Here is a 22,588-nt window from a genome sequence, read left to right as displayed (position 1 = left end):
AAAGGAAAAGACATGCCTGGATGGAATCGAACCTGTAACCTTGCTGTTACCAGCCAGACACACTAACCAATTGCACCACAGCCAGCCTAGCATTTAGCACTGTGAAACCATCCTCTGCTAGGCATGATTTCATTTTTGCACCTCACTCTATCGCATGGTCCAATCACAAAGCCCTGCACCCAGCATGTGTCTCATATGACTGTCTACAAGTAAGATTTAGGTTAGCAGTCTATTTAGTGTGTGTTTGGTGGTATGGTGGTGAGCATAGCTGTCTTCCATGTGGTTGGCCTGGGTTTGATTCCTGGACATGTCATGAATGTGAGTATGGTTTTGAAATACTACAAATGAGAGAGAGAGAGAGAGAGAGAGAGAGAGAGAGAGAGAGAGAGAGAGAGAGAGAGAGAGAGAGAGAGAGAGAGAGAGAGAGAGAGAGAGAGAGAGAGAGAGAGAGAGAGAGAGAGGAGGAGGAGGAGGAGGAGGAGGAGGAGGAGGAGGAGGAGGAGGAGGAGGAGGAGGAGGAGGAGGAGGAGGAGGAGGAGGATGGTTGGTTATTCATTTTAGGCATCTAGAGGGATAGAAACCTTTGCAAACTTTAAAATACTAAATTTCGTAATCGTAATTACGAAAATTTGCGAAAATTACGAAATTTCGATTACTGCTAAAATCGTAATTGTAGTAATTTCGCGAAATTTCGGAAATTCGTAATTAGGTCATTACGCTCATCCCTAATCTACCTATCTATCTATCTATCTATCTATCTATCTATCTATCTATCACTAATCAATGTCCTCTCCTTCCATTCATCCTGCCCAAATGGCACTTAAAGGGAACCTAAACTGAGAAGGCTATGGATTTTTCCTTTTAAACAATACCAGTTGCCTGGCAGTCCAGCTGATCTCTAAGGCTGTAGTAGTGGCCAAATCACACACCTGAAACAAGCATGCAGCTAATCCAGTCTGACTTCAGTCAGAGCACCTGATCTGCATGCTTGTTGAGGGGCTGTGGCTAAACGTATTAGAGACACCGGATAAGCAGGAGAGTCAGTCAGGCAACTGGTATTACTTTAAAAGGAAAAATCCATATCCTTCTCAGTTTAGGCTCCCTTTAAAGAGGAACTCCAGTAAAAATAATTTAATAAAAAAAAGTGCTTCATTTTTACAATAATTATGTATAAATGATTTAGTCAGTGTTTGCTCATTGTAAAATCTTTCCTCTCCCAGATTCACATTCTGACATGTATTACATGGTGACATTGTTACTGTGGGCAAGTTATGTAGCTGTTTCTAGCTGCTCTGGCTGTTACAGACAGCTTTAAACAGCCATTTCCTGTGTGTGAACATTGTTACATTGTGGCAGTTTGCCCAGAGTACCGCGGTATTCAGAGCCTCTTGTGGGAGGGGTTTCAGCACAAAATTAGTCACACAGCGCCCCCTGATGGTCTGTTTGTGAAAATCATTCTATTTCTCATGTAAAAGGGGGTATCCGCTACTGATTGGGATAAAGTTCAATTCTTGGTTGGAGTTTCTCTTTAAGTCTTACAATAAACATCATACTAAATTAAAGTAAACCCAAACCATAAGGCCGCTTCCTTCACATCTGTTTCAGATCTAATGCATTACCATAAGAGAAGGAGGAATAGGTTTTTGGGATAGTACCCTAACCCTGATCCTCACATGTCCAGGCCAGCCTTGTGCATTGGTACTGAGACCACAGCATGTCATTAGATTGCACACTAAAACAAAAATAGAGATCTGTGAGTGGCAGTAGAATAGCAATAGGGGTTGCAGAAGTTGTGACTGCAGCGGGGGCCCTTTGGCCAGAGGTGCCCCGTGGTGCCCTCCATCAACTGCAGTATTAGCTCTTTATTGGTCCTGTGCTTGTAATAATCACTTCTGGTAATGCTTTTAATGATTATAATCATTAGCAAGCTGTTCCACATCCCCTTCTTGCACCTCTGAAACAGTGTTGTCCTTGGCAGGTTTTGGTGTGTCGTATCAATTGTTAAAGAGGAACTTCAGCCTAAACAAACATACTGTCATTAAGTTACATGAGTTATGTTAATTAAAGTAGATAGGTAATATAATCTTTTACCCACCCTGTTTTAAAAGAACAGGCAAATGTTTGTGATTTCATGGGGGCAGCCATCTTTTTGGTTGAAAGAAGGTGACAGGGAGCATGAGACACAGTTCCAACTGTCTTGTGTCCTGATCACCTCTCCCAGTTGCTAGGCAATGAGAACATCATCATCAGAAATCCCGTCATGCTTTGCACAGCATCAGGAAAAATGCCTGGGTAGTTTTCTTTGATGGGAGGAGCTTAGCTTCTGTACAGCCAAAAATTAGGCTTGGATTAGAAAAACAAAGTTCTAATGCTGTGAAACTAACACCCGCCCTTTTTTAGTGTTGCCGAGTAGATTTTTTAATCTGGAGGTTCACTTTACGTATGGAGTGCTGAAGGGGGGGGGGGGGGGGGGTGTCATGTAAAACTTGGACCAGGGCCCATAGCTCCTTAGCTACACCACTGGTGAGTGGGCTGTGATAATGATGTCTATGGCTGGATTGTTGTTTAGTTGGAGGCCCCCAATAGACCAATATGGGGTATAGTAAGTATTGTACACTAGTGTTGGGCGAACATCTAGATGTTCGGGTTCGGGCCGAACAGGCCGAACATGGCCGCGATGTTCGGGTGTTCGACCCGAACTCCGAACATAATGGAAGTCAATGGGGACCCGAACTTTTGTGGTTTGTAAAGCCTCCTTGCATGCTACATACCCCAAATTTACAGGGTATGTGCACCTTGGGAGTGGGTACAAGAGGAAAAAAAAATTAGCAAAAAGAGCTTATAGTTTTTGAGAAAATCGATTTTAAAGTTTCAAAGGGAAAACTGTCTTTTAAATGCGGGAAATGTCTGTTTTCTTTGCACAGGTAACATGTTTTTTGTCGGCATGCAGTCATAAATGTAATACATATAAGAGGTTCCAGGAAAAGGGACCGGTAACGCTAACCCAGCAGCAGCACACGTGATGGAACAGGAGGAGGGTGGCGCAGGAGGAGAAGAAGGCCACGCTTTGTGAGACACAACAACCCCGGCCTTGCATGAGGGCAAGAAGCGTGCGGATAGCAGGCTTTGTACCGCCATGCAGTCATAAATGTAATAAAGATAAGTGGTTTTAATAAACAGGGACCACGCGGCAACGCTAACCCAGCAGCAGCAGACGTGATGGAACAGGAGCAGGCGCAGGAGGAGAAGGCCACGCTTTGTGAGACACAACAACCCAGGCCTTGCATGAGGGCAAGAAGCGTGCGGATAGCATGCTTTGTACCGCCATGCAGTCATAAATGTAATAAAGATAAGTGGTTCAATAAACAGGGACCACGCGGCAACGCTAACCCAGCAGCAGCAGACGTGATGGAACAGGAGGAGGCGCAGGAGGAGAAGGCCACGCTTTGTGAGACACAACAACCCCGGCCTTGCATGAGGGCAAGAAGCGTGCGGATAGCATGCTTTGTACCGCCATGCAGTCATAAATGTAATAAAGATAAGTGGTTCAATAAACAGGGACCACGCGGCAACGCTAACCCAGCAGCAGCAGACGTGATGGAACAGGAGCAGGCGCAGGAGGAGAAGGCCACGCTTTGTGAGACACAACAACCCAGGCCTTGCATGAGGGCAAGAAGCGTGCGGATAGCATGCTTTGTACCGCCATGCAGTCATAAATGTAATAAAGATAAGTGGTTCAATAAACAGGGACCACGCGGCAACGCTAACCCAGCAGCAGCAGACGTGATGGAACAGGAGGAGGCGCAGGAGGAGAAGGCCACGCTTTGTGAGACACAACAACCCAGGCCTTGCATGAGGGCAAGAAGCGTGCGGATAGCATGCTTTGTACCGCCATGCAGTCATAAATGTAATAAAGATAAGTGGTTCAATAAACAGGGACCACGCGGCAACGCTAACCCAGCAGCAGCAGACGTGATGGAACAGGAGCAGGCGCAGGAGGAGAAGGCCACGCTTTGTGAGACACAACAACCCAGGCCTTGCATGAGGGCAAGAAGCGTGCGGATAGCATGCTTTGTACCGCCATGCAGTCATAAATGTAATAAAGATAAGTGGTTCAATAAACAGGGACCACGCGGCAACGCTAACCCAGCAGCAGCAGACGTGATGGAACAGGAGCAGGCGCAGGAGGAGAAGGCCACGCTTTGTGAGACACAACAACCCAGGCCTTGCATGTGGACAAAAAGCGTGCGGATATAGCAGCAATGCTTTTTGCCGCCATGCAGTCATAAATGTAATACAGATGAGAGGTTCAATAAACAGGGCCCGGAAACGCAACACCATCCCAGATGTTCATTGGTCATGTTACTTGGTTGGGGTCCTGGAGTGTTGCGTAGTCATTTCCAATCCAGGATTGATTCATTTTAATTTGAGTCAGACGGTCTGCATTTTCTGTAGAGAGGCGGATACGCCGATCTGTGACGATGCCTCCGGCAGCACTGAAACAGCGTTCCGACATAACGCTGGCTGCCGGGCAAGCCAGCACCTCTATTGCGTACATTGCCAGTTCGTGCCAGGTGTCTAGCTTCGATACCCAATAGTTGAAGGGTGCAGATGGATGGTTCGACACAGCTACGCCATCTGACATGTAGTCCTTGACCATCTTCTCCAGGCGATCGGTGTTGGAGGTGGATCTGCACGCTTGCTGTTCAGTGGGCTGCGGCTGCATGGGTGTCAGAAAATTTTCCCACTCCAAGGACACTGCCGATACCATTCCCTTTTGGGTACTAGCTGCGGCTTGCGTTGTTTGCTGCCCTCCTGGTCGTCCTGGGTTTGCGGAAGTCAGTCTGTCTGCGTACAACTGGCTAGAGGAGGGGGAGGATGTCAATCTCCTCTCTAAAGTCTCCACAAGGGCCTGCTGGTATTCTTCCATTTTGACCTGTCTGACTCTTTCTTCAAGCAGTTTTGGAACATTGTGTTTGTACCGTGGATCCAGAAGGGTATAAACCCAGTAATTGGTGTTGTCCAGAATGCGCACAATGCGTGGGTCACGTTCAATGCAGTCTAGCATGAATTGAGCCATGTGTGCCAGAGTCCTACCAGAATCCTCATCATCCTCTTGTGAGCGTTGTGATAGTTGTTGTGATGCATCATAGTCGTCACCTTCCTCCTGGTCTGCTTCTGCTGACCATTCGCGTTGAATTGTGGAAGTCCAACGTGCACCGCTCTGGCCCTCGTCAGTGGTGGCATGAAATTCCTGCTCCAACTCCAGCTGTTCCTCCTCCTCTTCTTCGTCATAGCTGCTGGGGCCAGCGTTCCCTGAGGCGGATGGCCTGATGTTGGTACCATCACGCTGATCGTTTTCTCCTTCAGATTCCCCCAGTTGCATCATGACAGCTGTTTCCTTGATTTTTAACATCGACCTCTTCAGTAAACACAGCAGTGGTATGGTAATGCTGACTGAAGAGTTGTCACTGCTCACAAGCAACGTGGATTGCTCAAAATTTTGGAGGACTTGGCAGAGGTCCAACATGTTGGCCCAATCGGATCCACAGAAGCTTGGCAGCTGGCCGGATGCGCCTCGGTACTGCGCCGTCATGTACTGGACCACTGCACTCTTCTGCTCGCAAAAGCGGGCTAGCATGTGCAGCGTAGAATTCCAGCGCGTAGGGACATCACACAGCAAGCGATGGTGGGGGAGATTGAAGCGCTCCTGCATCTTGGCGAGTGCCCCCGAAGCAGTACTGGAATTTCTACAATGTTTGGACACTCGACGCACCTTCAACAGCAGATCGGGCACGCCTGGGTATGTCCTCAGGAACCGCTGAACTACTAGGTTCATCACGTGCGCCAGGCAAGGGATGTGTGTCAGCTTAGCCAACCTTAAAGCGCGAATGAGATTACTCCCATTATCACACACAACCATGCCCGGTTTCAGGTCCAGCGGTGCCAGCCACAAATCCGTCTGTTCCTTTATTCCCCTCCAAATTTCCTCCCCTGTGTGCTGCTTATCCCCAAGGCAGATTAGCTTCAGCAACGCTTGCTGACGCATGCCAACAGCTGCGCTGCACTGCTTCCACGATCCTACTGCTGCTGGGTTAGCGTTTCCGGATGAGGTACAGCTTTGAGATGCGTTGGAGGAGAAGGAGTCAGAGAGGTAGGTGCTGCTGTTATCCAGTGGGAGGGACGGCGGTGCAGCTGTTTGTGGCGTGGGCAACACCCGTGCCGTAGCAGGTGAGGAATCGCTGCCAGGCTCCACAAGGTTCACCCAGTGCGCGGTAAGGGAGATGTATCGACCCTGGCCGAACGCACTCGTCCAGGTGTCAGTGGTGAGGTGAACCTTGCAGGCAACGGCATTCTTCAAGCTTCGGGTTATTTTGCTGACCACGTGCTCATGCAACTCAGGCACTGCAGAGCGTGCAAAGTGGTAGCGGCTGGGAACCACGTAACGTGGGATGGCCACTGACATCATGCCCTTGAAGCTGTTTGTCTCCACCAATCGATATGGCAGCATTTCGCAGGCCAGAAGCTTGGCTATGCTGGCTGTTACTGCCACGGCCCGGGGGTCATTTGCTGGCAATTTCCTCTTGCGCTCAAACATCTCCGACACAGACAACTGAACCGTAGCGCTGCACACGGAAGGGCTGTTGGTTGTTGTGTTTGATGAACACTGGGAGACCTCAAGAGCACTACTCCGGAAAGTGACAGTGTCAGCGTCGTCTGATGTTTGTGAATGTTGTGAACCACGCAATGGCTGGGCTACTGCTGCTGCTGAGGCGGGTCTGGTGGTGAGTCTGGTGAACCCAAGGGAGGCAGTGTTGTTTCTGGTACCCTGTCCTGACGCGTTTGCCCAAAGAGTGGGATGTTTGGATAGCATGTGACGGCTCATGCTGGTGGTGGAGAGGTTGTTAATATTTTTCCCCCTGCTCAGGCGGGTCTTGCACACCTTGCAAATCGCCATGGTAACATCCTCAGTGCAGTCTTCAAAGAAAGCCCAGACTTTGGAGCACCTGCCTCCTTGCTGGCGATTTCTGTTTGCTCCTCTTTTGCCTCTCACTTGAACTTCCACGCTTGTGGTGCCTGAAATTGCGCGCCGCCTACCTTGTGGCACAAGGCGAACTCGTGCAGCAGTGTGTTCTTCAACAGACTCATCTGTGCTGCTGCTACGACGGCGATGTTCTCGTTCACAAACAAAATCTGGGTCTCTGTCCACATTGTCCATACCCTCCTCTTCCATCTCCTCAAACTCGTCATATGTCATTGTGGGCCACCGCCGTGGAGTAGAGCTCCCCACAACAACCTCTGCGCAGCACACTCCAACGTCGTCTTCCAGATCTTGTCGGCCGACCTCCTGCAATTGCAACCCCTCCTGCCCAAATTGCTCTGGGATTTGGGTTTCCGAGTCCTCTTCGGACTCGCCTTGTATTTCAGTGCGCGGTGCATTTCCCACAGTTAACGGTTGTGAATCCAGGCACAACATTTCTGGCTGTTCCTCCATTGACCTTTGAAAGGTGGAAGTTTGTTGGGCTGGGAATAGCTCCTGCGAATACCCCATTGTGTCCTGAGGTAATTCATCGGACTGGTTATCTGGCAGTTGTGTGCGTGGTGTCGCTGCCGGTTGTGTCAGCTTTGTGCCCACTGGCTCCTTGTAACTGGCTGAGGACTCGGACCTCGTGCGTGATGTGCTGGTGCTGCTTAACCCACTGCTGGACGCTTGAGAGGTCATCCAAGTAATTATCTGGTCCTGTTCTTTTGGATTTGTGAGGGTTGTTGTCCTGGACAACATGGGCGGTATTGAGTGGGTTTTCTTGGGTGCTCCCCTGTGGCCTGTACGTGAACCGTCAGGGGAAACACCTCTTCCCTTGCCCCTCCCTCTTTCACCGGATTTCTTCCTCATTTCACTTATCCTTACAGTACACGCTGACTGGCAGCAGTACAGTGGCAGTACAGAAATGCTATACAGTACCACTATTCCCAGCAGCGACACAGAGCACAATGCTATACAGTGACGGGTGAGCGGTGTACCACTATTCCCAGCAGCGACACAGAGCACAATGCTATACAGTGACGGGTGAGCGGTGTACCACTATTCCCAGCAGCGACACAGAGCACAATGCTATACAGTGGCGAACGAGCGGTGTACCACTATTCCCAGCAGACACAGAACAGTACACAGAATGCTATATAGTGTGGCTGAACGAGCGGTGTACCACTATTCCCAGCAGACACAGAACAGTACACAGAATGCTATATAGTGTGGCTGAACGAGCGGTGTACTACTGTTCCCAGCAGACACAGAACAGTACACAGAATGCTATATAGTGTGGCTGAACGAGCGGTGTACTACTGTTCCCAGCAGACACAGAACAGTACACAGAATGCTATATAGTGTGGCTGAACGAGCGGTGTACTACTGTTCCCAGCAGACACAGAACAGTACACAGAATGCTATATAGTGTGGCTGAACGAGCGGTGTACCACTGTTCCCAGCAGACACAGAACAGTACACAGAATGCTATATAGTGTGGCTGAACGAGCGGTGTACCACTGTTCCCAGCAGACACAGAACAGTACACAGAATGCTATATAGTGTGGCTGAACGAGCGGTGTACCACTATTCCCAGCAGACACAGAACAGTACACAGAATGCTATATAGTGTGGCTGAACGAGCGGTGTACTACTGTTCCCAGCAGACACAGAACAGTACACAGAATGCTATATAGTGTGGCTGAACGAGCGGTGTACTACTGTTCCCAGCAGACACAGAACAGTACACAGAATGCTATATAGTGTGGCTGAACGAGCGGTGTACCACTATTCCCAGCAGACACAGAACAGTACACAGAATGCTATATAGTGTGGCTGAACGAGCGGTGTACTACTGTTCCCAGCAGACACAGAACAGTACACAGAATGCTATATAGTGTGGCTGAACGAGCGGTGTACTACTGTTCCCAGCAGACACAGAACAGTACACAGAATGCTATATAGTGTGGCTGAACGAGCGGTGTACTACTGTTCCCAGCAGACACAGAACAGTACACAGAATGCTATATAGTGTGGCTGAACGAGCGGTGTACTACTGTTCCCAGCAGACACAGAACAGTACACAGAATGCTATATAGTGTGGCTGAACGAGCGGTGTACCACTATTCCCAGCAGACACAGAACAGTACACAGAATGCTATATAGTGTGGCTGAACGAGCGGTGTACTACTGTTCCCAGCAGACACAGAACAGTACACAGAATGCTATATAGTGTGGCTGAACGAGCGGTGTACTACTGTTCCCAGCAGACACAGAACAGTACACAGAATGCTATATAGTGTGGCTGAACGAGCGGTGTACTACTGTTCCCAGCAGACACAGAACAGTACACAGAATGCTATATAGTGTGGCTGAACGAGCGGTGTACCACTGTTCCCAGCAGACACAGAACAGTACACAGAATGCTATATAGTGTGGCTGAACGAGCGGTGTACCACTGTTCCCAGCAGACACAGAACAGTACACAGAATGCTATATAGTGTGGCTGAACGAGCGGTGTACTACTGTTCCCAGCAGTGACACACAATGACTGGGGGGGACCCTGGCTAGCGTGGCTGGAGCGCGAACTACCCTGCCTGCCTACCCAAAGCTAAACCCACAGACAAATGGCGGAGATATGACGTGGTTCGGGTATTTATTTACCCGAACCACGTGACAGTTCGGCCAATCAGAGCGCGTTCGGGTCCGAACCACGTGACCCGTTCGGCCAATCACAGCGCTAGCCGAACGTTCGGGGAACGTTCGGCCATGCGCTCTTAGTTCGGCCATATGGCCGAACGGTTTGGCCGAGCACCGTCAGGTGTTCGGCCGAACTCGAACATCACCCGAACAGGGTGATGTTCTGCAGAACCCGAACAGTGGCGAACACTGTTCGCCCAACACTATTGTACACTGTTCTTGTGTAGTATTTAACTCAGAGCACAGAAACAACTCTTAAAGAACTCAGCCTGCATCTCCAATACTAATCTTACTCAGTGACACGTTTGAAGTATTTTGACTTGACATCATTATCTTTCCTTCTACTATGGCAGATAATGAGTGGATGGTCTTGCAAAGAAAACCAGAGGTAATGGTGTAATACAGGAGCAAAAATGGAGCAGTCGCTCAAAACAACCAATGAAATTCCTTGACACGGACTTGGTCACCTGCTTCAATTGCTCTGGTATTTATTGCACCGTTTTTTTTGTAATAAAATCCCCTGTAAAACCCGCCCCAAGACTTGACGCCAATCAGCGTTAGCTGGTCCTGGGGCTGCCACACTCCCGCCACTGATCGGCATTAGGTGGTCAGGAAGGGGTTAAAAATAAACAGATCAAATGTCTAGTCAGACAAACTGTGGCTACACGCGTCCATAAAATTACTTTTACAAACACAAGGTATGCATTTTACCACCTTTATATTTGTTTAAAACTATCATAGCCCTTCTAATAGGGAAATTACAAGCAAAAAAACTCTTAAATTAAGATTTTTAACTTGGTCATGCAGAAAATAGGACCAAATTCCATAGCTGAAAAGTACTGCTCACTAGTAAACAACTGCATACAGCATCATACTTGCTTACTTCAACTGCATAGTCTCTCATATAGTGCATCACACTGATAGTATGAGTGTGAATACATTGATTACAATTCACTAAATGGTCAGTGAACATAGACACTCTAGTCTGCAATTTACACTTCTGCAGTTTTCACATGTATGCAGTGGCATAACTACAAGTCAAAGGGCTTGCCAGCGAAACTTTGATAGCGTCCATCCAATTTTTACACTCCTACCCTCAAGTGCCCTTCATGGCCTTGGAGCCCATCTCACAAGCGTCATAAAATAAGTTTTGACTGTATGTCATTGTGATGGGATAGAACCCGATTGGTGCCTCCCGCGACGTCACTTGTGACGTAACGGGGGAAGGTTTAGAGCCAGGAGACAACCAATGGTCATAGGCAGTGACGTTGCCACGTTCCCCCCCCCCCCCCCCCCCCCCGATTCCCCAGCAGCATAACTTTGTCTCCTAAACATTTGGATGTATTGCAGCAACGCGCCTCTCCACCGACTAAGGTGACTGTCAGTCACCGTGTAACTTTTTTTTATTACATGCGGCAATGGACATAAGGAAGCCTGCAGGAGCCTCCACTCTGCGGTCTAGCCCTAAAAGGGGAATCATCTATACAGTACTTAAAAGGTACAGCAAGATAATAGGATATGATGATGTTATGCATATTCCTGATGTCTTTGATTGCCCAATATCGACAAATTAATGGTTTACATGTGATCTGGGAGGTGCTCATCAATTATGATGTCACGAAGCGTGTGATCTGGGGGTGGCACCTTGGTGTTATTTGTTGGGTATATATATTGTCAGTATTTGTGTATTTGTATTATGCCACATTGCCTTTAGAAAGGGGGACCCTGCGTGGCCCCCGAAACAATTGTCGGTTTGACCATGTGGAATAGTGCACAATAAAATATGCTTTGCATTTTGACCAGAGACTGGTGTGCTGATGTATCCTGCTATACTATGAATCCCAGTGACACTGCCTGGTCACTACATCAAGCACTCAGAATTGGATGGAGTGTCTGCTTTATCTTCTTCTAATTATAAAATAAGTTTTGCCATCATGATCTTCACTTCCATAACACGTGTAACCACAAAATGCCTGATCTGAAGTATCAGACCTCTTTATGATGGCCTACCCACCTCCTACCACACAGTAACTCTCTAAGGAATATTTAACAGCCCCCCCTAGTGTTTCCACCCCTCCCTTTAGATTGTAAGCCTCTGGCAGGGTCCTCCACTCCCTAGTGTAATCTACAGGATCATGTGCTCCTGTCCTATGACAGCCTGTACTTGTATTACTGGGCCTACCTAACCAGCCCATATTGCATGATCATGTATTTTGTACAATTTGTATGTATAACTTTGTTCTATGTGTATAACCCTATGTATGTCATCCTTGTATCATTGTATATATTTATTGTCCAGCGCTGCGTAATATGTTGGCGCTTTATAAATACAATAAATAATAATAATAATAAATAATAGTGCCCTTTATCAAAGGAAGGGAAGATTGGTAGTTAGGGCCCCCAACAGCTTTGGGCCTCCCTGTGACTGCAGGTGTGATATCCCACTAGTTAAGACCCTGCATGTATAGATAAGATCAGCACCCAGTTCCTGCAGTTGCAGTATAAAAAGTGTTAAACCAAATGCGGAGCTCGAAACCTTGCTATCAGTCAAAACAGCATCTCACATATATAAAGCAGTAAAAAAAAGGCAGGCACTGACCACTGACCATCGTTCTGGTTATTGTATGCAGTTCAAGTGCAAAGGAGCCCCCCCCCCCCCAGGTGGGTAGCACTCACCTCTACCTTACAGCTGTTTCATGGGCTATACCCACATCATCTGAGGTGTTACGTGGAAGGCAGCGGTGTCTAGGGAGGCCAATGATTCGGATGTTTGCATTCAACTCTAAATGCCAGATTTAGCATCTTCCATGACTGCCCAAACCCGCACATAAACACGCTCACTTGACCACCCACTTTCATCCACTTCTATACAGCCTACTAGTGGATGGATGCATTACAGTGCTTACAACGCCTCCCCTTCCGACACTCTGAATACTTAACACTGAGTCGGCAATTCGGCTCTGCCCAGGACCTGCCTTGGGCCAGGCTTAATGGGCAAAAACTTTTTGAGTACCTAGAGGTGAGCCTCCAGTCAAGACAGTCTTTGCAAACTCAGTTTACAGGTGGAAACCAATTATTTTCTGTTATCCACTACAATTTTTTTTAACATTAATATATTTGATAACTTTCAGAAACAATTACAATTATAATGTTCAAATTACTGTTCAAAACATGTGCTCACAATAATGCTTTCATACAGATCCTATATTCAGGCAGCTGTTCACGAAAGAGGAACACCTCTACATTTTATCACAGGATGAGCACATCGAGCCACGAAAAAAACAGCACAACATAAATAGTTCAGTTGATGCATAGACATACATAGCACATAAACAAACGAGAGCTGTTAACACCTGCGGACTACTCTGTGCCATGTTCAGATGGAGCAAGTTCACATGCACAGATGTGAAGTGATTTATTTTTAGATGCTGGAAATGGTGGGATTGGAAAATATATTCTAATGACTTCTAAGTGTCGCTAATAAACACTCTTTGAACATTTTCCTTCCTAAGGTGAGCATTCATTCCTTACTATTAAAAGACCAATTAGGTTTTTAACAAAGGGTAAGCTGTTATTTGACATAAAACAGAATGTAGAATTAAAGTCTGAAAAGAAAGGCGGCTATTATCAGCTGGAGTAAGCTGTAAATATATAATGAATTATTTCCTAGGCGGTGTTTAGGGTAATACATGTCGCCCAGATATGAAGAGGGGACCTTGTTAATACATTTTATTCTGCATTAGCATTCTGTTTGATGGAACAATAAACTCCCTATTTAATTAAGAATTGGTAATTTAGGAAACTGTGAGATGTCCATGAGCACTGATTCTAACCGTGACATTAATCATATCATTTAAACTTGAAAACCTAGCCTAAACTCTTTAATTTCTCACTGGAAGTTGTTAAAAGGGTAAAAACCTTTTTTGTGTTTCAATTGTTGTCTGTACCTCATTGAATAAATTCCCTTCCGTCATATCACGTCACAGAAAGTCTGGAAAAATCTCTTTTCGTAAGGGATACAGAACAACAATACAACTTAGAAGGGCTGGTATTTCTGCTGGGTTCTGGGGAATGTCTGGACTCTCTTTGTAAGAGGTGTTACAGAGGTTCTCACCATTTCCCTACTTTAACTAAAAGAAATATTTAACTGAAACAAAAAACTTGCCAGTTATAGTATTCATGTGTCTATTTTGTTTTTAAAGGAAAAATGCCTCTTAAAAGTGTACCCGAGATGAAAAAATGGAAAACATTAAATACCCACCTATGAAGAGGGAAGGATCTGGACCCTCCAAGAGCCTGTCAGATATGTGATCATGTCCGCTCTCCCGCTGTGTACAAGTGCACCATACTGCGCTTGTGCAAGTATAGCTACACCTGCATAGTAAGCCTTCGTGCTCATCCACGAGTGGCGCCATGCTTCTGCGCAGGCATGTACTCTCGCAGGTGCAGCATGGTCCTGCTCATGCACAGCAGGGAGCATAGATGCAAACTGCAAGAGTTCCCTGAGCAGCATTGGTGGGGGCTCAAGGAGGACATGTCTTCATAGGTAAGTATCTAATTTCTTCCATAAGAATTGCCTCAGGTTTGATTTAAAGCATTTTTCACATCCCAATTAAAAATGCTGTTTAATTGTATAACGGATTAGGCCTGTCTTCAGAGATATCTCAGCATAATGAAAGTGTGCTACCTTGTGAAAAAGCAACTGACAATGGCAGTACCTGACTGCAGCAAGGAATATGCCAATCTCAGGAGATAAAGCTGCCAATGGTTTGCTACCCCTCTGGTAATCTAACGGAAAGGGGAGAATTATTTCTGGGCGATGTTGGAGGATCAGGAAAGTAAATTAAAGCTCTTGTTTGTCAGGATGGACAGGCTGGGATATCATTGGATAGGATTAGTTGGCCATATAACAGTTTAGTCACTGTCGGCCACATTTATTTACAGGTGGAACATTGCTCTAATGCAGGGACATGACTAACAGGGGGCCAGGTCAAACCGAATAGGCTGAAATTGTAAAGCAGCCTCTGAGGAACACTTTCAAAGCAACATTTGTGCTATAGGGCGTATGAATAACCTAATCTGCACATTACATCCTCTGTATTGAGAAATGAACTTACTTGCTTCGTCTGGTTTTTCTGTTTCTTCAGAAGGTTCCTCCTTGTGTATTTCTGGTCTCTGTCTTGGTTCTGTTGGTTCTAATATACTCACTGGAGAAAGAGGACCACAATGGCTTAAACCAGCATCTCTCGGCAGTGTAAAACTACGTGGCTTTGCCCCACTACCAAGTACTTGTAATCTGTTGCCGTCAACTAAAGGAAATGGGCCATAGTGATCTTGTTGGTGGCTTTTTGGAGCTGGAAGTGTGGATTGCCGTCTGTGATCAGGTGAGACCACACCTGGTTCAATAAACACAGAGTCCTCCAGAGGAAGAGTCTGAAGATAATGAAGTCCTGAGCTGGTTAATGGTGTCTCAATTAAATCTTGCCACGATCTCCTCTGGCTGGCTGTTTTACGCATTGGTGAATCACCTGCTGCAGTTCCTGCAGCTTCTTGGCGGTACTCCTCATGTGATGACTGGGACTGTGAGGTTTCTGTGGAAGATAGCCTGCCATGTTTTGCCTCCACAAAAGGACTGGCGCATGTCAACTGCAGAGAAGAAAAACAATATGATATAAACTGTATCAAACATACTGTGTGTTATAAGCCAGGGAGGAACAGAAATAAAAGCTGTAAACAAAAATGATGGATTCAAAGTGCAAAATACGGTAAAACCCCTAATATCTGGCACAGGCAGGGATTGCCTGATGCCGGATATGTGAGCCTGCTGTTTGCTTGAGAAGTCAAGCAACCAGCCCTAAAATACCACTAAACTCCCCCTTGCAGATCTGGGCACAGTGGAAAGGATTTACAAAACCTCAGGGCTCCATCATCTACGCTTAGAGAAGCACCCAGCTGCTTTGCTGGGTCCCCTGTGTACTATTACCGAAGCCTGCATGTGACCCGATGTAGGTCAGGTGACACGCTGGAAGCCGCACATGGACGCAGCACAGGAGCGGGGAGCTGCAGCAAGTATAGAAGATGGTGCCGGAGGTTTTTTAAATCGTTTTCACTGCACCCATACCTGCAAAACAGTAAATTCCCTCCCCTTTCTTTCCCTCAGGCATGCCGGTTGGTTGAGACTGCCTGATGCCTGAGTTCTAGATAGCAGGGACTTTACTGCAGATACTTCCGTCTACTTTATGTGTAATCCAAAAACTCCTTAAGAACTAGTCAAACCTGCAGCAGTGAATTCACCGCTGTATAGCAATCTTGAAGCTATAATCACAACAGCTTAAAGTGCCAACTTATTTGAAGGCCTTATTTATTTATTATTTATTTATTGTATTTATAAAACGCCAACACATTACGCAGCGCTGGACATTAGTTTAGGTTACAGGCAATATTTAGGGGTAACATACAGCAATATGACAATACAGGAATACAAGAAAAACCAGATCACGCAGCACAGTATGAGTACAAGGTAATGCTTAGTCACTGGATGGGAGCAAGCAGATGGCAAGTTAAACACTTGCTGACCACACACTCATACCGTGCGGCGGCAAAGTGGTAGCTGGAGGACCAGCAACGCACATCTGCGTCGCCAGGTGCCTCCCTTATTAATCAGGAAAGGCCGCTCGCGCGAGCGGCCGTTTCCTGTTAGATCACGAGACATCTGTCTCCTTTGTTTACATTGAACGGCGCTGCTGCGCAGCAGCGCCGTAAGGCAGATTGGCGATCCCCGGCCAATCAGCGGCCGGGGATCACCGCCATGTGACAGAGGACATCCTGTCACAGCCTGCACAAGATGGATAGCCTCCTGTGCAGCCCCGATCACCAGGGGGGACAGGTAGGAGAGGGAGGGGGGGGAATTTTGCTGCGGAGGGGGCTTTGAGGTGCCCCCCCCCCCCCCGCAAACCTCAGGCAGGCAGGCAGGAGCGATCAGACCCCCCTGTACATCATCCCAATAGGGGGGAAAAAGGGGGGGGGGGGCGATCTGATCGCTCTGCATGCACCCTGATCTGTGCTGGGGGCTGCAGAGCCCACCCAGCACAGATCACAAAAAACAGCGCTGGTCCTTAAGGGGGGGGGGGGTAAAGGCTGGGTCATCAAGTGGTTAAGTTAACTCAAATGCATAGCATGGGTGCACAGTAATGAAGGTGCATGATCAGGTAAGACACAATAGGAGGAGCGGAGGGATCAGCTAGGTGTGTACCTCTGAGTAAGATCGGAAATGTAGGTTGGACAGGTTTTTTGAACAGATTTGTAGGTCAGACACAGTATCTTGAATCTGATTCTGGACTGGATAGGAAGCCAGTGGAGGGATTCACAGAGGGGAGCCGCCGTGGTGGAGTGATGGGAGGAGTGGGTAATTCTGGCTGCCGCATTCATGATGGACTGCAGTGGGGCTATTCGGGTCATAGGGAGACCAGACAGAAGGGCATTGCAGTAGTCAAGGCGGGAAATTATGAGGGCATAAATGAGGGGTTTGGTGGTGGCAGAAGTCAGGAAAGGGCGGATCTTGCAGATCTTACAAAGGTGGAAGTTGCAGGACTTTGTGAGGTTTTGGATCAGGGGAGTGAAGGAGAGTGAGGAGTCTAGGCTGACACCCAGACAGTGGGCTTGAGAGGTAGGGCAAATGGTAGTGTGGTTAACAGTGACATGCACATCTGGGAGGTTCAGGAATGGCAGAGGTGGGGAGATCATAAATTCCGTTTTGTCTAGATTTAGTTTCAGGAACCTAGCGGACATCCAGGAGGAGATGGCTTTCAGGCAGGAGGAGACCTTGTCCATGGTAGTGGTGGATATATCAGGGGTGTGGAGGTAGATCTGGGTGTCATCTGCATACAGATGATAGTTAAAACCCATGGTGGAGATAACCTTGCCAATGGAGGTTGTGTACAGGGAGAACAGTAGGGGACCAAGGACCGAGTTTTGGGGGACTCCCACTGAGAGGTGGTAGGGGGTGGATAAGGACTCATTGAAGGAGGTCGTGAAGTAGCGGTTGGAGAGGTAGGATGAAAGCCAGGTCAGGGCGAGGTCGTGAATGCCCATGGACTGGAGGAACTGGAGGAGTAGGGGATGGTCTACTGTGTCAAAAGCTGCTGAAAGGTCAAGGAGGAGGAGAATGGAGTATTTACCTTCAGCTTTAGCTAAGGCAAGGTCATTGACCACTTTCATATACAACAGTGATTTTCCCGAAAGTGCTATTATCAGAGATACATATAGCACATAAAAAGGAAGGTGAAGGTAACATCTAGCATAAAATGTAGTCACATTACCTTTTTTTGAATGAGGTAAAGGTAAAACACATAACTTTGTTAGATAGAAAGACTAAAAAGTGAATAATGTGAGAGTTGTTCATAAAATTGGTCAATTAATGGTTAAACCACCATTACACGATAAGGTAGATTTACAATGAATGATGATTACCTGAAATAGGATTTGTGCACGTGTTTATGTGACAGATTAATGGACATGCCTGCTAAGTGATGTGAAACTAAATATTCTCCAGGTCTATTGTACGGCACTGCGTAATGTGTTAGTGCTTTATAAATAAAGTTTATTAATAATCAATCATCATCATCATCATCATCATCATCAGAAGCCGTAAAAAACAGGAATACCTTGTATGGCAATAGGAGATACTAGACACTATTATAAAGCAGTCCTCCTATGAAATGATTAAAAACACACGGTTGGTTCGCACGATGGCCAGGGGCCCCGGACCTCTCTCACTGGCCGGGGCCCCAAGGCCAATGCGTGATACCTGGAGGGGAGTGCAGGTGGGCCTGGACCTCTCACCCCCAGGCTCTGAACCTCTCACATCCACGTCCTGTGGGAGGAATGCCTGCACGGGGCGGTCCTGCTAGCGACGCAATCTTGCGATTTGCGTCCAACTGAAGCCTCCCACCTGAATGCTAATGGCTGCTAGATGTGGTATGGCAGGTAAAGGGTGTATGACAGTGCATCCTGATTGGCTGACGAGCACCTGCTGACGACTTAAATGTAGCTGCATGCATGTATTGCTGTGTTCTATTGCTTGTGTGTGTCAAATTTAGCATTCAGTATGGAGGCAGTATGGATGTGAGAGGTCCAGAGCCTGGGGGTGAGAGGTCCAGGCCCACCTGCACTCCCCTCCAGGTATCGCGCATTGGCCTTGGGGCCCCGGCCAGTGAGAGAGGTCCGGGGCCCCTGGCCATCGTGCGAACCAACCGTGTGTTTTTAAACGTTTTTTTTTCAGCTCTAGGACATGGCAGACAGGTGAGCGGTTAGGGAGGGACCCCTGTGGGAGGAATGCCTGCACGGGGCGGTCCTGCTAGCGACGCAATCTTGCGATTTGCGTCCAACTGAAGCCTCCCACCTGAATGCTAATGGCTGCTAGATGTGGTATGGCAGGTAAAGGGTGTATGACAGTGCATCCTGATTGGCTGACGAGCACCTGCTGACGACTTAAATGTAGCTGCATGCATGTATTGCTGTGTTCTATTGCTTGTGTGTGTCTCCTATGAAATGAGCAGGCATGCATGCCTCTACTTTACTGATTTACATAAGGTGTCATGGCATTGAAAAGTTTGCTGTCAGGAACACTGATGACAAGTAGTTCTAGCACAATACTCTTCACTTAATACTAAAGAAATAGAGATATCAAAATCTAAAAGATAAGATATGTAGTAAAGTGCTTTAAACCAGCCTTTAGACTAGTTTTATGCTAGGTACACATGATACAATTTTTTGTTAGATTAACCTGCCAGATCGATTTTTTCCAACATTAATTTTGATCGATTTTCTAAACTAATTCCATAGAAGTGAGCGGAAATCATTCGGAAAATCAATCAAAATTGACATTGGACATGTTAGAAAAAAATCGATCTGGCAGGTAAATCTACCAGAAAATTTTATCGTGTGTATCTAGCATTACACGTGGTTTGGTGCGATTGTCCTGCAGCAGGCGTGCCCAGGGACTGCACTATTCCCCCGTGCAAAATACCCTGCGGCAGAGCTCACAGACAGAGTAATATGCATAGCTCTGCCCCTAACAGTGACATCCTTACTGAGCTGGCAGTAGGTCACTGTTTTATCCCCAATCAGCGCATGCGCGACACACCGCCACCTCAATAATCTAAATAGATTGTTGCTGTGCCATAGACTCCAATGCAAATGCTTTCTGCTCAGCAACACACTGCAAAGTCAGCATTGCCTCTGTGTCAACATTACTACTTCCACCGTATTGTGTTGCACCGTGGGTAGTGTGTTGTGTCTCACCGAGACTAATGGCCAGTGTGACGAGGGAGTGATGAGGGAGTAACGAGGGACCATAACGTGACGGTCTAAGTGTGAAAGTAGCCTAGAATAGATCCCATACTATAAAGGTAGTCAACCAGGCATAACAAGATATACTATAGGTGTTAAACCACATTAAAAAAAATAAAAATAAAATAATTTAACTAGGATACTTACAAACGTACAGGTTTTTCTACATTGCAAGATGCTGTCAAATTATTTGCTTTTTGATAAACTAATGGGTTTACCCAATTACTTCACTTTCGGCACTAGTTAAAGTTACACTTAGCTTTATTTTTTTTACCATATACAGTATAACTTACTGATCAATACTGTAGATTGGCACTTCAGATTTAGAGTCTGTTTGTTAAAATCAGTACTGCCTTTACACGTTATGTGTCTAAGGGCAAGAACACCTACTGAGTTCACAGTCAGTCTTTTAATAAGTGGCTGTATTTAATAGAAAGAAAGAAAACCTATTAGAAATACAGTATGTGGTTACAACTTATGCTAGAACAAAGACCCACGATTACGACCACATCAAATAAACATGCTGAATTCAGAAATGTACATGTACGAGAAAAAAAAATCTGATTCTACTTCTGTCTTTCTCCTCATTTTCATGTTGGTGTCTGGTGTATAAACAGCATATACAGTATAAATGGCACTGACACATAAATTAGCTTTTCACCTAGTCATATACAGCAATTACAAAAGCTAACTGCAGAAAAGGTCAAACTCCCTTACTGCTTCAGAAAACATGAAATTGTGTTTTTCTTGGGTAAAAAAAAAAATATATTAACGGTTTAATACGATTTCTTTAACCTCCCTGGCGGTATGATTCCTTTTGATTTTGAGGTGTAAAAGCGGTACAATTTTTTCATGTGCTTTCAGACCCTAAAATCATGAAAAATTTACCAGCAGAAATTCTGCAGCAGCCCAGCACTTACTCACTTCCCTGCAGCAAGGCAGTTTTCCCTCCGTCCTCCGCGTGGCGCTCTAACACTAAAGTGAGATTTCCGGCTGTCGCCATGACGACAGACGGCAAACTCATCAGGGGGAAACAGAGCCTTGGAGGATCAGAAGAAGAAGGGCGGCCGACGTTGGGATCCCCCGGGATGTGGGTTGAAACGCCCGCTGTGCGCATTGCTCTGCATAGAGCCTCCGGTGGCTACCCCGAGTGTAGGTCCGGGTTACCACTCTGAGCTGTGGTTTTCCGCCCCGACCGTAGCTTGGAGTTACCACCAAGAAGGTTAAATAAGTCAAAGGTGACTTTTCAGCCAGCACAAGCTCAGAGATGAACTCTGGCAGTGGCATAGGGGATGCAGTGGGAGAACCACACCGGGGCCCTTACACCAGAGGGGCCTACTAGGGGCCCTCCCTCAACCACAGTATTAGCTCTTCAATGGTGCTAGGCTCTAAATAATAATGTCTATATATGCTTTGAATAGTGGTCATCAATTATACTGTCCCCTTCTGCTTATACCTCTCATATTGTGGCTGTCTTTGGCAGATTGGTTGCACCATGTGAATTGTTATGTATAGAATGCTTGGAGGGTCCAATGTAAAACTTGTACTCGGGCCTAAAGCTCCTTAGCTATACCACTGAACTCTGGCATCCTTCACATTTTAGTTGGCCGGCTGATAGAATAGCTTGATGACATCAGAGTAGAAAATTAACAAAAAAACAACAACATAACAATAAACTGCTGCTAGAAATCCTTTCAAACCCTTTTGTACTCCATCCAAAACCAAATTAAAAGATTTGGGGTCATATTCAGAAACTAGCCATGCTCAGTGCAGGTTCCAGACTTTTCACTGCCTCAAGCAAACTTGTAAGGATGCTGCCCCTGTTACTGAAGTCACCCTGAAGCACATGATTCATGCTGCTTCATGGGACAGCTGTTCCAGACCGTGCTTGAGAAGTGGCATTTTTACCGCTGGTTTGTGAACATGACCTCTTGGTTTTCAACTAAACTGACAATAAGAAGCTTTATATGGAACTCTCCATAAGCAACACTGAGGTGCTTACCGGGGCTGGTCTTGGATATGTGTCATATGGTGGAGGTGGACTGTCTTGTTTAGGGGTTGAAGGAGTTTCTGCTTCCTCTTGATCACTTTCACTCCAGTAGTCTATAAGAAATGGTGTACAAATAAGCTTTGCCGACCATAGCAACAAATCTCAAAAAAATGTGCTAAACCTGGTGAATCCTTGGTGAAGAGGCATTTTGTGGATTATGCCCCCTTTGTTCTTCATGCCCCCTTGTATCTCTTGTGTCTCCCTGTGTCCTCCTCTGTTCCCCTTGTGTCCGCCATGTTTCTGCCTCTGTCCCCCTTGTGTCCTCCTCTATGCCCCTTTGTGTCCCCCTGTGTTCTCCTTTTGTCCCTCTGTGTCCTCCTATGCATGGGCACAGTACAGGGAGTCCCTGACATTGCAGCAGGTTGGAGGTTTGTATTGGCAGGAACTCCCTGCATTTGAACATTAAGATGCAATGACTGTTTTCCACCACTTTGGGGGGAGAAAAAGTGAGACTTAAGGTCCGT

General features: G+C 46.6%; 1 protein-coding gene across 7 annotated transcripts in view; it reads right to left on the bottom strand.

Annotated features, from left to right (window-relative positions):
* Positions 1-22,588, bottom strand: part of CNKSR2 (connector enhancer of kinase suppressor of Ras 2) — a 496,515-nt gene that overhangs the window by 65,618 nt on the left and 408,309 nt on the right. For all 7 annotated transcript variants that reach the window (XM_068270009.1, XM_068270010.1, XM_068270012.1 and 4 more), the window contains 2 exons: positions 22,077-22,177; positions 14,842-15,370 (listed from right to left, as the gene is read on the bottom strand). In XM_068270009.1, the coding sequence (XP_068126110.1) occupies positions 14,842-15,370; positions 22,077-22,177 (630 nt within the window). The remainder of the gene's footprint in view (positions 1-14,841; positions 15,371-22,076; positions 22,178-22,588) is intronic.

This window comes from Hyperolius riggenbachi, chromosome 2 (assembly GCF_040937935.1).
Source record: "Hyperolius riggenbachi isolate aHypRig1 chromosome 2, aHypRig1.pri, whole genome shotgun sequence".
NCBI classification, from domain to species: Eukaryota; Metazoa; Chordata; class Amphibia; order Anura; family Hyperoliidae; genus Hyperolius; species Hyperolius riggenbachi.
This window is presented reverse-complemented; position numbering and strand designations above follow the sequence as displayed.